Source organism: Schistocerca americana, chromosome 7 (assembly GCF_021461395.2).
Source record: "Schistocerca americana isolate TAMUIC-IGC-003095 chromosome 7, iqSchAmer2.1, whole genome shotgun sequence".
NCBI classification, from domain to species: domain Eukaryota; kingdom Metazoa; phylum Arthropoda; class Insecta; order Orthoptera; family Acrididae; genus Schistocerca; species Schistocerca americana.
Window position 1 is genome coordinate 469,031,681 of NC_060125.1, and position 14,020 is coordinate 469,045,700.

General features: G+C 40.9%; 1 protein-coding gene across 7 annotated transcripts in view; it reads left to right on the top strand.

Moving 5' to 3' along the window:
* The window catches only part of LOC124622629 (myosin heavy chain, clone 203-like), a 223,350-nt gene that overhangs the window by 188,222 nt on the left and 21,108 nt on the right, over nucleotides 1-14,020 (top strand). For 6 of the 7 annotated variants that reach the window (XM_047148399.1, XM_047148398.1, XM_047148403.1 and 3 more), the window contains one exon: nucleotides 8,274-8,408. In XM_047148399.1, the coding sequence (XP_047004355.1) occupies nucleotides 8,274-8,408 (135 nt within the window). The remainder of the gene's footprint in view (nucleotides 1-8,273; nucleotides 8,409-14,020) is intronic. The other variant, XM_047148402.1, reaches the window with a different exon arrangement.

Genomic DNA, 14,020 nt, shown 5'->3' on the forward strand with positions numbered 1-14,020 from the left:
TACACTGAAGCGTCAGAAGCAATTGACGACATGCAAATAATCAATGTCCTTCGCTATATACAATTTCCATGCAAGTAAATAATATAAGGCACAAGTCCCAGCTAACAGTTAGGATGAAGAAGAGTGCATATTCTAGTGCCTGTCTTCTGGTGGAGCTTTTCTAGTGCCTTCTCTGCAGTTATGCTCCATGCTGATGTACCTTAACTAAGAAAAAAACAAAAGAAAGAAAAAAGAAAATCAAAGACAGAATAAGACAAGAAGAAATGAATAATGCAGTTACGAATTAGATGGAAAAAAATGTGTAAAAATATAATGAAAAAAGAGAAGGACTTGTGCATTAACAGAGGTTAAGTCTAATAGGGTGTCAGGATGAAAGGAAAGGAAGTTCTCAACTCCAGTGTTTGAGGAAAGTAGTACTGGGTGGAAGGATCCAAATAGCCTGTGTGGTGTAGCTGCCAATGTGGTCACGGAGTCATGTTGTAGAGCATGTTCAGCAACTGAGAAGTGTACAAAGTCTTGTTATTTAAATGTCTAAGCACAACATTGCATACTGATATGAAATGAAACAAGCATGTAAAGACAGTAGTAGAGAATGCCTGTCATTCACTTTGTTTTTTTTGCAAGAAGCTTAGCTCATCCATAAAGCAGGTGATGTACAGAACACTAGAGCAATCCATATATTAATTCTGCTTGAGTGTGTGGGATTTTCTCCAGGTGATATTAAAGGAAGACATCAAAGCACTCACTGGCATGTTGTAAAGGAAGACATCAAAGCACTCACTGGCATGTTGTTGGATTTGTTAGCTGTAGGTTTGATCAACACGCCAATATTACGGAGATATACTATTGAGAATATTCAGATAAATGGCATTTGCATTTTACTACAGAACTATTCTGCTGCTGGCAATATACATTTCATTTAAAGACCATGAGGACAAGATAAGAGAAATTAGGACTTGTGCAGAGGCATGTACCAGGTGATCAAAAAGTCTGTATAAATTTGAAAACTTAATAAACCATAGGATAATGTAGATAGAGAGGTAAAAATTGACACACATGCTTGGAATGACATGGGGTTTTATTAGAACAAAAAAAAAGTTCACAAAATGTCCGACAGATGGCGCTGGACAGCAAAACGTCAGTGACTGCGCATGACAATCATGTATAAAAGGAGCTGTAATGAGAGAGAGAATCAGATGCGCCAGCAGTCGCAGCATGTTGACGTTACCTTGAAAGGCGCTTTTAGTGAAGCTGTATTATCAGAATGGGGAACATGCTAGTTCAGCATTATGATCCTATCGCCATAGGAAGGGGATTCGAACAGGTAAAGGTCCGTTGACAAATGCAGCCGTGGCGAGAATGATTTCGAAGTTCGAAGCCACGGGTTGTTTACACGATAGACCCCGTAGTGGCCGACCGAGCACAAGGCGTAATGCTGCTGAGACAGTTCAGGAAGGAATGGAGACTGTAGCAGGTTCGTCTATGCACGGCGAAGTCAGCGCTCGTGCAGTCACACGTCGCACCGGCATTCCATGCACTACTGTTTGGTTGGCACTGAGGCGTACCCTCTGATGCTATCCATACAAAATCCATCGGTATCATGAACTGTTACCTGGCGATTTAATGAAGCAGAGGGCATTTGCGGTGTGGGTGTTTCAAAAGATGGCGGAAGGTGACGATTGGTTGAGTAACATATTGTGGACCACCGAAGCTCATTTCATGCTCCGAGGGTCTGTCAACGCCCACAGCTGCAGAATTTGGGCTGCCGAAAATCCTAGAACTGTCGTGGAAACTCCATTGCATGACGAGAAAGTCACGGTATGGGTTGGATTTACCACATCTACCGTTATCGGGCCTTTTTTCTTTGAGGAAATGCGTGATTCTGGTTTTGTAACTGCTACCGTGGCAGGTGAGAGGTACGCCGATATGTTACAGAATTGCATCATCCCCAGCCTGGCTGACAAACACCTGTTGGAACGTACGATGTTTATGCAGGATGGTGCTCCACCCCATATTGCTAGACGCGTGAAAGATCTCTTGCGCACATCGTTTGGTGATGATTGTGTGCTCAGCCACCACTTTTGTCATGCTTGGCTCAACCGACATCTCTAGGGATGCTGAAAGACAACATCCAACGCCAATGCCTCACCATAACTCCGGACATGCTTTACAGTGCTGTTCACAACATTATTCTTCAACTACAGCTACTGTTGAGTAATGATGGTGAACATATTGAGCATTTCCTGTAAAGAACATCATCTTTGCTTTGTCTTACTTTGTTATGATAATTATTGCTATTCTGATCAGATGAAGTGCCATCTGTCAGACATTTTTTGAACTTTTGTATTTTTTTGGTTCTAATAAAACCCAATGTCTTTCCAAGCATGTGTGTCAATTTGTACCTCTCTATCAACATTATTACATGATTTATTCAGTTTTCAAATTTATACTGACTTTTTGATCACCCGGTAGATAGTCATTTTTCTCTTGCACCATTTGCTAATGTAACTGGAAAGAAAGTGAGTAGCAGTCATAAAGTGTATCCTCCACCATGCATCATGTGTTGGTTTGTGGATTATACATAGGTACTGGGTGGCCCCAAGGTGAGCTGGTCTTTTATGCCCACTCATGCACTTAGCCAGTTTATTCACTGTCATTCCTATACAACTTGTTGTGCAGTGGACACAAGTTACTGGATAAATTATGTGTGATTTTCGTGGTGGCTCTGCCTTTGATATTGTTCGGTTTACCATTGGTAGGACTGAAGTAGCTGGTATTTGGTGAGTTCATGGGATAGATTTCACAGTGGGGGCAATTGCAGTGGTAGGAACCTCTGGATATTTGGGGTTAGGCACTTGACATTTTCACTTCACATGTTCTTTTATGTATTAAAGATATTGATAATCTTTTTTCACCTACAATAAGTTTTCACAAAGTGCTCTCAAATCAATGGTTTGTGTATTTTCTTAGCTGTATTAATCATCAAGAAGAAAGTGTCAAGTGTGTTGTTTTTTTCAATTGAAGTATACAATTTTTTACTCAAGAATAACAGTTCTTACTGAGAAAAATTTAAGAGATACAACTGTTTCATTTGACTGACAAGAGATTATGGAGAAAATGCACACAAAAATTTTTGTTTTTCTGTTTTTCTCAAGGTGGATTAAATAATACATCCACCAGAAGGTTTTTGCCAGTCTCAACACTAAAAGGCTTTCCTGAGGTAGCGTTGGAAGCAGTGTTAATGTACATCAAATGCATTGGAAAATTCATTTATGGTATTATGCTCATAAAACTTTTAGATTGTCAGATTTTTATTCATTAATACAATATTTTGAAGAGTACAATTATTTTTCTAATGAAGAACTGTTTGAAATGACATTACCAAAATAACAATGTCACCAGAGTACCACAGAAGCAAGGAAAGAAGATGAGATTTAATGTCCCATTAACAACAAGCTCAGATTAGGAAAGAATGGGAAAAAAATTTGACATATTTTTCTTGTAGTAACCATCCTGGCATTTTCCTTAAGCTATGGAGGGAAACCACAGAAAAACTAAACCTAAATTAGTGAAGAGGGATATGAACTGCCTGAATGTGAGTCCAATACCATAACCAAAAAAATACCTAAGGAGTTACACAATGGAACTGAATGCAGAATGGCCTTTAGTTACACATTGTTCAGATAGTTCCTCTTTCATCTGTAATGTGGAAAGACTACCCAAGACTGGCAATGCTCCGCAAAAAATATATTTGAAATGTAAATACTACTAACTTAAAAAAAGTAGCATGAGCCACATCTGGTGTAATTAATCTACGAGCCATATATTCCTAAATTCAAATGAATATGTTCTATAAACAACATAATGTAAATCATTGTAGAGAATGGTATAATTATTTGTTCTAAGTGGGAGCATTTGGAAATGCATGGCTGTAAAAGAAACAAATTTAGTGGGTCACAGAGTGAGATCGATAAGAATACAATGAAGGTAGTTTACAGGTCTTGAACACATTTAATAACTGAGTGCCTGGATGTCCATATGTGCCCTTATAAATATGCTATCCATGACAGGTGTCACTGGTGTAGTGCTGCACATACACAGTGGTCCTGTTTGCAGTGGCCCCTGGTGGCCACCTCAAGTAGTTGCAGGCATGCCATTTAGATGTTGGTGCACACTGCGTGCACTATTGTGGCCCGACTTATGTCCACTGTGGTTGGTAGGTGTAGTAACTGGTGGGTTACTACACTCCTCCTCTTTCTTTGTGGAAGGGGGGAGGGTTGTTGCCATCCATGATACTGTGACTAAAGAGACTTCCAGAGTGTAAATGGTGGTGCTGGGGAAGCAGCCAGAGATGCAAGAAGTTTCTGTTCCAAGTGACCATCAAGTTCAGATAAAAGTGAGTGGGACGAGGCACCCCACACCACTCATGGGTCCCGGGGTGACCAGTGGACAGGACCAGTGAGAGGGGAGTGGGAGCCATCTGGATGTCAAAATCCATGATGAGGACACTGGCATGAACAGCAATGACAGCAAACTGGAGAGGAGAGGCTCTGGTAATGGGGACACAGCATTTGTCCCTACTGATGGTGGTGCCTATTCAGTGTAGTGGGGGTGCCAGCATCTGGCACAGGGAGCAAAACCTGTCATCAGTGCTGATACAGCCTGGGATAAGTGGGCACAGCTAGTTCTGCTTGGCCCTGGAGTGACCAGGGCCAATGAGGAACAAGGCATTGGACCAACAGTCCAATGAGGCCTATCGTGGGATGCAACTGTTTCCTGTAGCATACCATGAGTTGATGTTCATTGCAAACCAAGAAAATGTGGCAACCACTCTGGCTGTGGCTGCTGACTGGAATCCAGTAAGGGCACCATCCAAGTACCCTTGCCCAGATTGGTGTGCCAGGCATGAACGTGGACAAAACTGGTGCCATGGTAGACCACTGCCAAGTAGCAAGAGGTGAAGTTGTGTCCATGGCTGGTGGCCATGCAAGAGGTGGGTAGGATACTTGGCCCTAATTGGCATTATTCTGTAAGAGCTTTAAAAATGTGAGAGCCTGTTTGGTTACAGATGGAATGGAGGCATTGTGATCAGGCAAATGCCATGAAGTGCGCAAAGGTCCTTTAAGGATTTCACCATGAACTGAGGGGACCATAGTCTGAAAGTAGAGTGCAAGGAAAGCCTGCTGTGGAGGATATCTTCGGCAGGGCCTTAACAGTCATGTCTGCTGTCACAGGAGTACAGCAAATGATATAAGGGAAACGAAACAAAGCATCAATTTCCAACAACCAGAAAGTGTGTAAAAAGGGACTAGAGAAATCAGTGTTGTCTCTTTCCCAAAGCCGTGGAAAAAAAAAAAAAAAAAAAAAAAAAAAAGTTGTGCAGCACCAGTTCTGACACGCACAGTTGCAGTAGGCCATGATGAGGTGTTCCACCTTCCTATCAATGCTTGGCCAAAACTCATGGCAGTGCATGAAAGATCCCCAGTGACTCTGTTGTAATAATCAGAGGACTTTCTGTCATAGAGCTGCGTGAACCATAATATGGGGAGTAAACCTTTCCATCGATGGGGGAATAATGCCATACAAGAGGTAGAGGTGATGGTGCAGTGCCTAAAAGTTCTGAAGCTATTACAATCTGTGGCCTAGTGGATAGCTGAGCCACTCATGTTCCATCATGCATACTATCTGCCAGAGCACCAGATCCATCGCCACAGCAGGGGCAGTATGGGAACTGCTGATGGGGGAGCCATCTATTGTGAGATTTGCCTCCATATCCAGTTGAAAACATAGCAGTTCCTGCAGCGTCTATGTCTGCATCTTGTGATGCAAAATGAAAATGGATTTCATAACTGGACCATGACAAGAACAAATCCCAATAATGAAGTCGATGAGCTGCTTTGTCCAGTGAGGATGCCAATAGGTTAAATAGGGAAACCAAAGACTTATGTTTGGTAATTGAATGAAATTTTGCACCATGAAATGTTTTAGGGCATGGGCAATAGCATGAGTTTCTTTATCCAACTGATAAAAATGTTACTGAGTGGAGTTGAGTGTTTTCAATGCAAAGGCTGTAGGCTGTTGGGAGCCATGAATGGTGATGGATGAGGACTGCACCAATCCCGTACTGGCAGGATCAGATACTTGCTGAGTTGAAATGTGGCAATACCTGGCGTGGATCAAAGTTCTCAGCTCCAGAGTTTGAGGAAAGTAGTACTGGGTGGAAGGATCCAAATAGCCTGTGTGGTGTAGCTGCCAATGTGGTCACGGAGTCATGTTGTAGAGCATGTTCAGCAACTGAGAAGTGTACAAAGTCTTGTTATTTAAATGTCTAAGCACAACATTGCATACTTATATGAAATGAACAACTGGCAGCTGAGACTTGGTCAATGTAGCTAACAACCACCAACTTTTCCAACATGGCTGTTTGCACCTGCTGTTTTTGCAGAAGGGACCACAGTAAAGCCTCCATGGAAGAACTGAACATCATGAAAATTCCAGAATCCGAAACACATGAAAATTTGACCCTTGACATTGCTCTCTGTGCTGACAATTAAAACAAAGTGGCATAAAATAGATACAATTTATTGGATAATGGAGTGACACAAACATAAATACAGTGAAAGTAGTTTACATGTCTTGAACACATTTAACAACTGAGGGCTTGAAGACTGGTACTTGCCCCTATAAAGACGCTGCGTATGTCAGGTGTCACTGGTGTAGTGATGTGTATGCATGGTGGGCCTGGTGATGGCAGTTGGTGCCCAGGTTGGTCCTGGTAGCCACCTTGGGCGGTTACTGGCATACCATTTAAATGTTGGTGTTGCTGTGGTAGCCTGACTTACGTCGGGTGTGGACAGTAAGTGTAGTAACTGGTGGGTCACTACAGTATTGGCAGCTGAGTCTTGGTCAATGTAGCCAACAACCATCAACTGTTCCAAAAAGGCTGCTTGCACCAGCTGTTCTTGCAGAAGGGACAAGAGTAAAGTCTCCTTGGAAGAACTGAATGTCATGAAAACTGCAGAATCTGAAACACACCAAAATTTTATGCCCGACTTTCCTCTTTGTGCTGACTATTAAAACAAGGTGGCATAAAAGAGATACAATTTATGGGATCATGGAGTGACATAAACATGTATACAATGAAAGTAGTTTACATGTCTCGAACATTAACCTATTACGAGAAAAATAGGAGGAAAAACAGCATGCCTGAAATATAATCTCTAGTCAGATACACAATACAGTCAAATCACTGAATTTATCTCATTCAAGTACTGCTATACTGGAGCCAAAAATGGCACATTTACATAAAAAATTACATATTTCTCTGAATGATTAATAAGGTTGCAACCACAACTATCATTTGTAAGGTCTTTGTGACAATTCAGAATAGTAAAATTAGATTATCAATATCTTTAATGTATAAAGACGTATATGAGGTGAAACAGTTACATGTGTTGAATTGTACACTGCAGTTTTCAAGAGAGTATTGTTGAAGGGATACAAAATAGGTCAAATTCTGCACAAATAATAATAACAAACCAGAAACAGGAAAATGTAATACAAGTTTGGCTGAAACAGAGAAAGAGCCATGATACAATCTGGAGCAAGAAATGTTTCGAAAATAAAAATATTCGGGACAATAGAAAAAGAACTCACTGGGAATAACAGGCTGTGTAGTAATGACATGAAGTAGAAATATTTCATGCTAAGTTTCCATACGTAATTTAAAATGATCATGTTATTGAAATATTAGTAGCATCCTTAGCAATACAACACCACATTCAAAATTTAACAAATTAACTTTTATGAAACATATTAGCACTTAAATTATTTTTTTTCTTACAAGCTTGATTCAGTGCATTTCTGGACTTATATTGGTATTTTGGTTTTACCACTCAAATTATAAAACATTAAGATGTAAACATTTTGCCATTTTAGTGCTCATCATTGAAATACTACAATATCATCATTGAAAAGAATACTGCATTAAAAATGCTAAGAGATGTATTGCTGCTTACCATAAAGCCATAAAACACATTATTCATTCTTGAATAATCACTTTCAACATAATGGCATTTGGTTTTGTTCAGTTATTTGAAACAACCACATTATGTGATAACGAAATTACTTCTGTTTCTCTGTGACTTAAAACTGAAGCCAGTATTTGAGTATTTTGTGGTAACAAAAACTTACGTCACTTCTCAGAAAAATTTACTTTCTTGATTCTTCAGTAAGCAGATCACATATATCTTCCTTTTCTTTAATGGCCCTAGAAGAAAACAGGAAAAGTTCCAGAGTCTCCAAGAAAGATCCCTGGATCACAGAGACACTTTAGCCAGAAACCTGTTACGTATGATGACTGGAGTGAAACATCAGACGATTCCTTTCTAGATGTAACTTTTTCCAAGGTAAGTACTGTTTGTGTTTGTGCAGATGAACAGAGGTTATGGAAAAAAGTATTTTATATTTTAACATTTAATTATTTTGTACTTACTTCAACATCCTTGTAAATAAATGTGTTTCATTTAGAGAAAAGAGTAGTACCGCAGAAATTTTCATTAAGTAAGGCACTTAACTATGTATTTGCTTCACTGAACTGTGTTCTCCTTATAGATGCCTGAACCAGGTAGACCAGTTTATGACAAGATACTACCTCCAACCTTTGTACAGTGATGAGCCAAAACATTCTGATTACCCGCTTAAAAGCTGGTATGTCCATCTTTGGGATGATATAGATCACTGATTGTTCACATCAGGGATCCAACAATGTTTTGGTAGGTTTGTGGAGGTATGTGGCACTAGATGTCTACCCACAGGTCATATAATTCACGTAAATAATGGGTCACTCATATACATACATGGTGATGGCACCAAATAGTGACCCAGATGGATTCCATAGGATTTACATCAGGCAAATTTGGTCACCAAGACATCATTCTCAGTTCATGATAATGCTCCTGAAAACATTGTAGCACAGTTCTGGCTCTGAGACAATGCAATTATATTGCTGAAAGATGACATCGCCATCAGGGAAGACATTAAGCATGAGGGGATTCAGGTGGTTCACAGCTGTCAGAGTGTCTTTGATTACCACCACAGGTATCTTGCAAGCACAGGAGAATGTCCACCACAGCATAATCCTGCTCCCAACAGCCTGTGCCCATGGCACACTGCATGTTTTGACCCACCATTCACCTTGATGACTGCATTTGCGGAGACAACCATTTACGTAGTGTAACAAATACTTGATTCTTCCAAAGAGCCATGTTTACATTGATTGACAGTTGACTCCCAATGGTTTGGTGCCCACTGCAGTCATAACTGATGATGTCTTTGGGTCAGAATGTGAACATGTAGGGATGGTCTGCTGTGGAGCTCCATGTTCAACAACGTTCAATGAATGGTGTGCTCTGAAACCCTTTTGCATGCACTAGCATCATGCTCTTTCAGCAGAGATGCCAAAGATCTCCATCTATCCTACTTTACAGAGAGAGACAAGCCTCCAAATCCCACATTCTGTGAAAAGTCATGGACATCCAACCATTTAGTACCGTGTGGTAGTTTCACAATTCTTCTACCTCTTTCTGTAGATGCTCATGACAGTAGTGCATGAACATTCGACCAGCTTCACTGTTTTTGAGATACTCATTCACAGGCTCAGCGTAATAATAATCTGCCCTTTGTCAAAGTCACTTATCTCAATGGATTTCCTGATTTGCAGCCCATATCTTTGTTAGGGTGATGCCCTGCTCATAGCTACTCCACTTACATTCATTTGTTATGGCATCATGCACCCGCAACATCCCAGGTGGCATCCAATATTGTGGTGGCGTATGTTTTGGCTTATCAGTGTAGCTTATTTATGAAAAACCAAATATTAGATTTAGCAGTACATCATCTCCCAGTTTATGCGTAGCAGTTACCACAACAAACTAACTAAATTGCTACAGTGGTTAAGGTGCTGCACTGCATGCCATTTCAGGAGCAGCCAGATGCAAATCCCTAGTTGGCCACCCCCTTTTAAGCTAACCACAGTTTCCCAACATTGCTACACACAAATGCTGGAAGGATTTTGTAAAATGTTAATAACAAGTTCCTTTGTTCCATCCTTATGTAACTGTGTGAGTGCTCTATTTTTAATTACATCAATGTTGGCAGGTTGTTAAACCACAACCTTCCTTACTCCGTTAGATTTCAGGCATGCAGCTGTAGAAACTACCTTTCTTTCATGGGTATTTCAGTTATATAACTTCTGGCCCCTTCTGAGTGAGCCAGTCTACTGAATCAACAGTATGCACATTGGCTAATTTAAAACTGAGGGTCTCATCATGGCGCATACAGTTACAGACTCTCATACCACAAAGATAATTACTTGCTGGGTAGCAAAAGTTTATACGAATGTCTAGTAATTGGCTAGTCAAGACATGAACGGGAGTCCATAATTTGTCAAGGCTGGCCCACTATCCTGATTAATTAAATCTTTTGCCAGGCAAATTTCTACTGTTTCTTTCACAATCAAGTGTAAAAACAAAGAAATTGCCATCAGAATTTCGTTTCTGTCATACACTGTACAGTGGGTGTTTTCAGTGTAGTGCTGTGCCACAATCAATTGGTTGGGCTGTAAGCACTGGATAGGATATTTATCATACACATACTGTCCTACAAATAAATGTGTCTAGACATGAATGTCTATAAATGCATGTACCATATGGTTTAAATTTGTGAATAACCTGCAGTAGTTTATAACATAACTATTAAAACGTAACCATTCTTGAGTTAAGCATTTATATATTGGGGTTTTCGTGTACTCATCCTTTCTGCAGATCTGTTGCAGCTGAAGTCCTAAGTTCTCAGTAACTGTAAAAAATTTTAACTTCGGAAAAGTTAAAAATAAAAATCATCTTGAATTATGTCATTTTAAATACATTTATTAAACTTTCAAAACAGAGCTAAAGTATTATTACAAAGGCTAACAATACTTGCAAAAGGAGCAGCTACATGCTCACTGCTCAAAAACTAAAACCAGACTGACCCCCCTCTGCCAACATGGCAGCCACCCTTTAAACTTTCTTAGCAATCCCGAAAAATCCTCAGCATTGTTTAAGATGAACATTTGATTGATTAACAATTAAAATTTTTACAAAATAACTGAAAATACATATATAAATGTATGTCTGCACAGTACAGTAAGTACACTATGATATTAGTACATGTCTGTTAATTCTTTTGAGAATAAACTCTCAAATAAGAAATTACAATAATACATTTATATTTTGTATTAATTACTGGAGACTCCCTTCACGGGAATTATTCCCTTCATTTACAGAGCTTCTATACTTTGAACTGAAATAGATTAAACAGTCATTTTCTCAGTTGTAAGTTTTTCTAGACGAGTTACATATTTTGTTTACATGTGCGATCCTGAATTAGACTGGGAAATGTTAATTTTAAATATGCCTCAGTGGGCTGTTACGTTTCAAGTTCCAGTCAGTTGGCTTACTTGGGAAATAGCCAGAAGGTAGATGACCAAAATATCAGTGGAAGAAATGGAACTTCTGCTGTTGTGTACCTAAAATCTGATAGATCAGCCAGTGTGCCTGGAAAACATAAAGATGTACTCCAACTTCCCCTAGTCACCATAATGTGAAAGTAATTTTTATCACATTTTCAGTGGATTGCAGATTAATTCTTCTCTTTTTAATTATTAAGCATTCAGTCAGTACTCATGAAAATTACAGGTTTCTTCATTCTTTTCATAAATGGAGTATGTGTTAAACCAAGATCCAAACCAGACTATAAACCTGTTCTAGACAGTATTCTACTAATTGTGTAGTCTGAAGACACCTTGTGTACCAACCCAAATATCTGCTTTCTCTCCTTTCCTTCACCATGATTAACTTTGCATTAGAAAAGGAAGTGTACTTTTGGATTTCTCAGTTTGTAAGAGGCAAAGCTTCAAGTTCAAATTTTTATCTAGTGTGCAGTTTTAGTGAGTAAGGAAGATTTGTTTGAATGCATTCTGCTTCAGATTGAAAGTTTCATGATGGAATTTCTTTCCTATTATGAATGGAGTGGGATGGAGAAGGGGCAGAAGTAATGTCTGCCACATATGTAATATTTGAAAAAGCCATAAATACTCCATGAACTAAGCAAAATGGTGAGCACCTCCTTATCTGCTTATCTGGAGAGTTCAGGAGCCATGAACTGGTCAGTGCAGCCATTCCTTTATAACTGTAAACTCCAGGCATGCTTCTGTGATCACTATGTAACAAAGCAGCAGAACATTTTGTGTGTGTGTGTGTGTTTGTGTGTGTGTTTTACCAGATACCAATGAAGTGGATATGCTGTTGAGCTGAAACCGTCATTAGCTGTTGAACTGCTTTATCCTGGCATTCACTGGTTAAATATCTACATTATGTGATTGAATTCTTTTCACAATTGCTTTTTTTCCCATTTTCTTCACCAGTGTTGTTTTAATACCCTAATAGATGACCACATATTGCATTTCCTGTCTCCATACTTGATATATGACTTCTTTGGTGAAGCTTAATTTTTTTCAAAAGTTTTCTGATTCGATCACTTTTGGCTTTGCTAAGCAGAAACTGGGGAGAAGTTGTGGAAGGCTGCCCATCCTTCTTTCCTGCTCCCTTCCACCATTTGTATTCTTACCATAAATCACAGCAATTAGAAATCAGATGCCTTCAGGCCTGCACAATGTTTGCCGAGTCAAATATTTCAGTTTTGCTACTAAATAATACTCTCATTGTTGCAGTTTTAAATGTGTGTCATACAGCCACAATGCACCACAAGCACAAGTAGCTTACTTGAAAATGACGTGTTAGTCAAAAGCATTTGAAAGCACAACACTTCATTATACACTCCTGGAAATTGAAATAAGAACACCGTGAATTCATTGTCCCAGGAAGAAGAAACTTTATTGACACATTCCTGGGGTCAGATACATCACATGATCACACTGACAGAACCACAGGCACATAGACACAGGCAACAGAGCATGCACAATGTCGGCACTAGTACAGTGTATATCCACCTTTCGCAGCAATGCAGGCTGCTATTCTCCCATGGAGACGATCGTAGAGATGCTGGATGTAGTCCTGTGGAACGGCTTGCCATGCCATTTCCACCTGGCGCCTCAGTTGGAGCAGCGTTCGTGCTGGACGTGCAGACCGCGTGAGACGACGCTTCATCCAGTCCCAAACATGCTCAATGAGGGACAGATCCGGAGATCTTGCTGGCCAGGGTAGTTGACTTACACCTTCTAGAGCACGTTGGGTGGCACGGGATACATGCGGACGTGCATTGTCCTGTTGGAACAGCAAGTTCCCTTGCCGGTCTAGGAATGGTAGAACGATGGGTTTCGATGACGGTTTGGATGCACCATGCACTATTCAGTGTCCCCTCGACGATCACCAGTGGTGTACGGCCAGTGTAGGAGATCGCTCCCCACCCCATGATGCCGGGTGTTGGCCCTGTGTGCCTCGGTCGTATGCAGTCCTGATTGTGGCGCTCACCTGCATGGCGCCAAACACGCATACGACCATCATTGGCACCAAGGCAGAAGCGACTCTCATCGCTGAAGACAACACGTCTCCATTCGTCCCTCCATTCACGCCTGTCGCGACGCCACTGGAGGCGGGCTGCACGATGTTGGGGCGTGAGCGGAAGACGGACTAACGGTGTGCGGGACTGTAGCCCAGCTTCATGGAGACGGTTGCGAATGGTCCTCGCCGATACCCCAGGAGCAACAGTGTCCCTAATTTGCTGGGAAGTGGCGGTGCGGTCCCCTATGGCACTGCGTAGGATCCTACGGTCTTGGCGTGCATCGGGGCGTCACTGCGGTCCGGTCCCAGGTCGACGGGCACGTGCACCTTCCGCCGACCACTGGCGACAACATCGATGTACTGTGGAGACCTCACGCCCCACGTGTTGAGCAATTCGGCGGTACGTCCACCCGGCCTCCCGCATGCCCACTATACGCCCTCGCTCAAAGTCCGTCAAC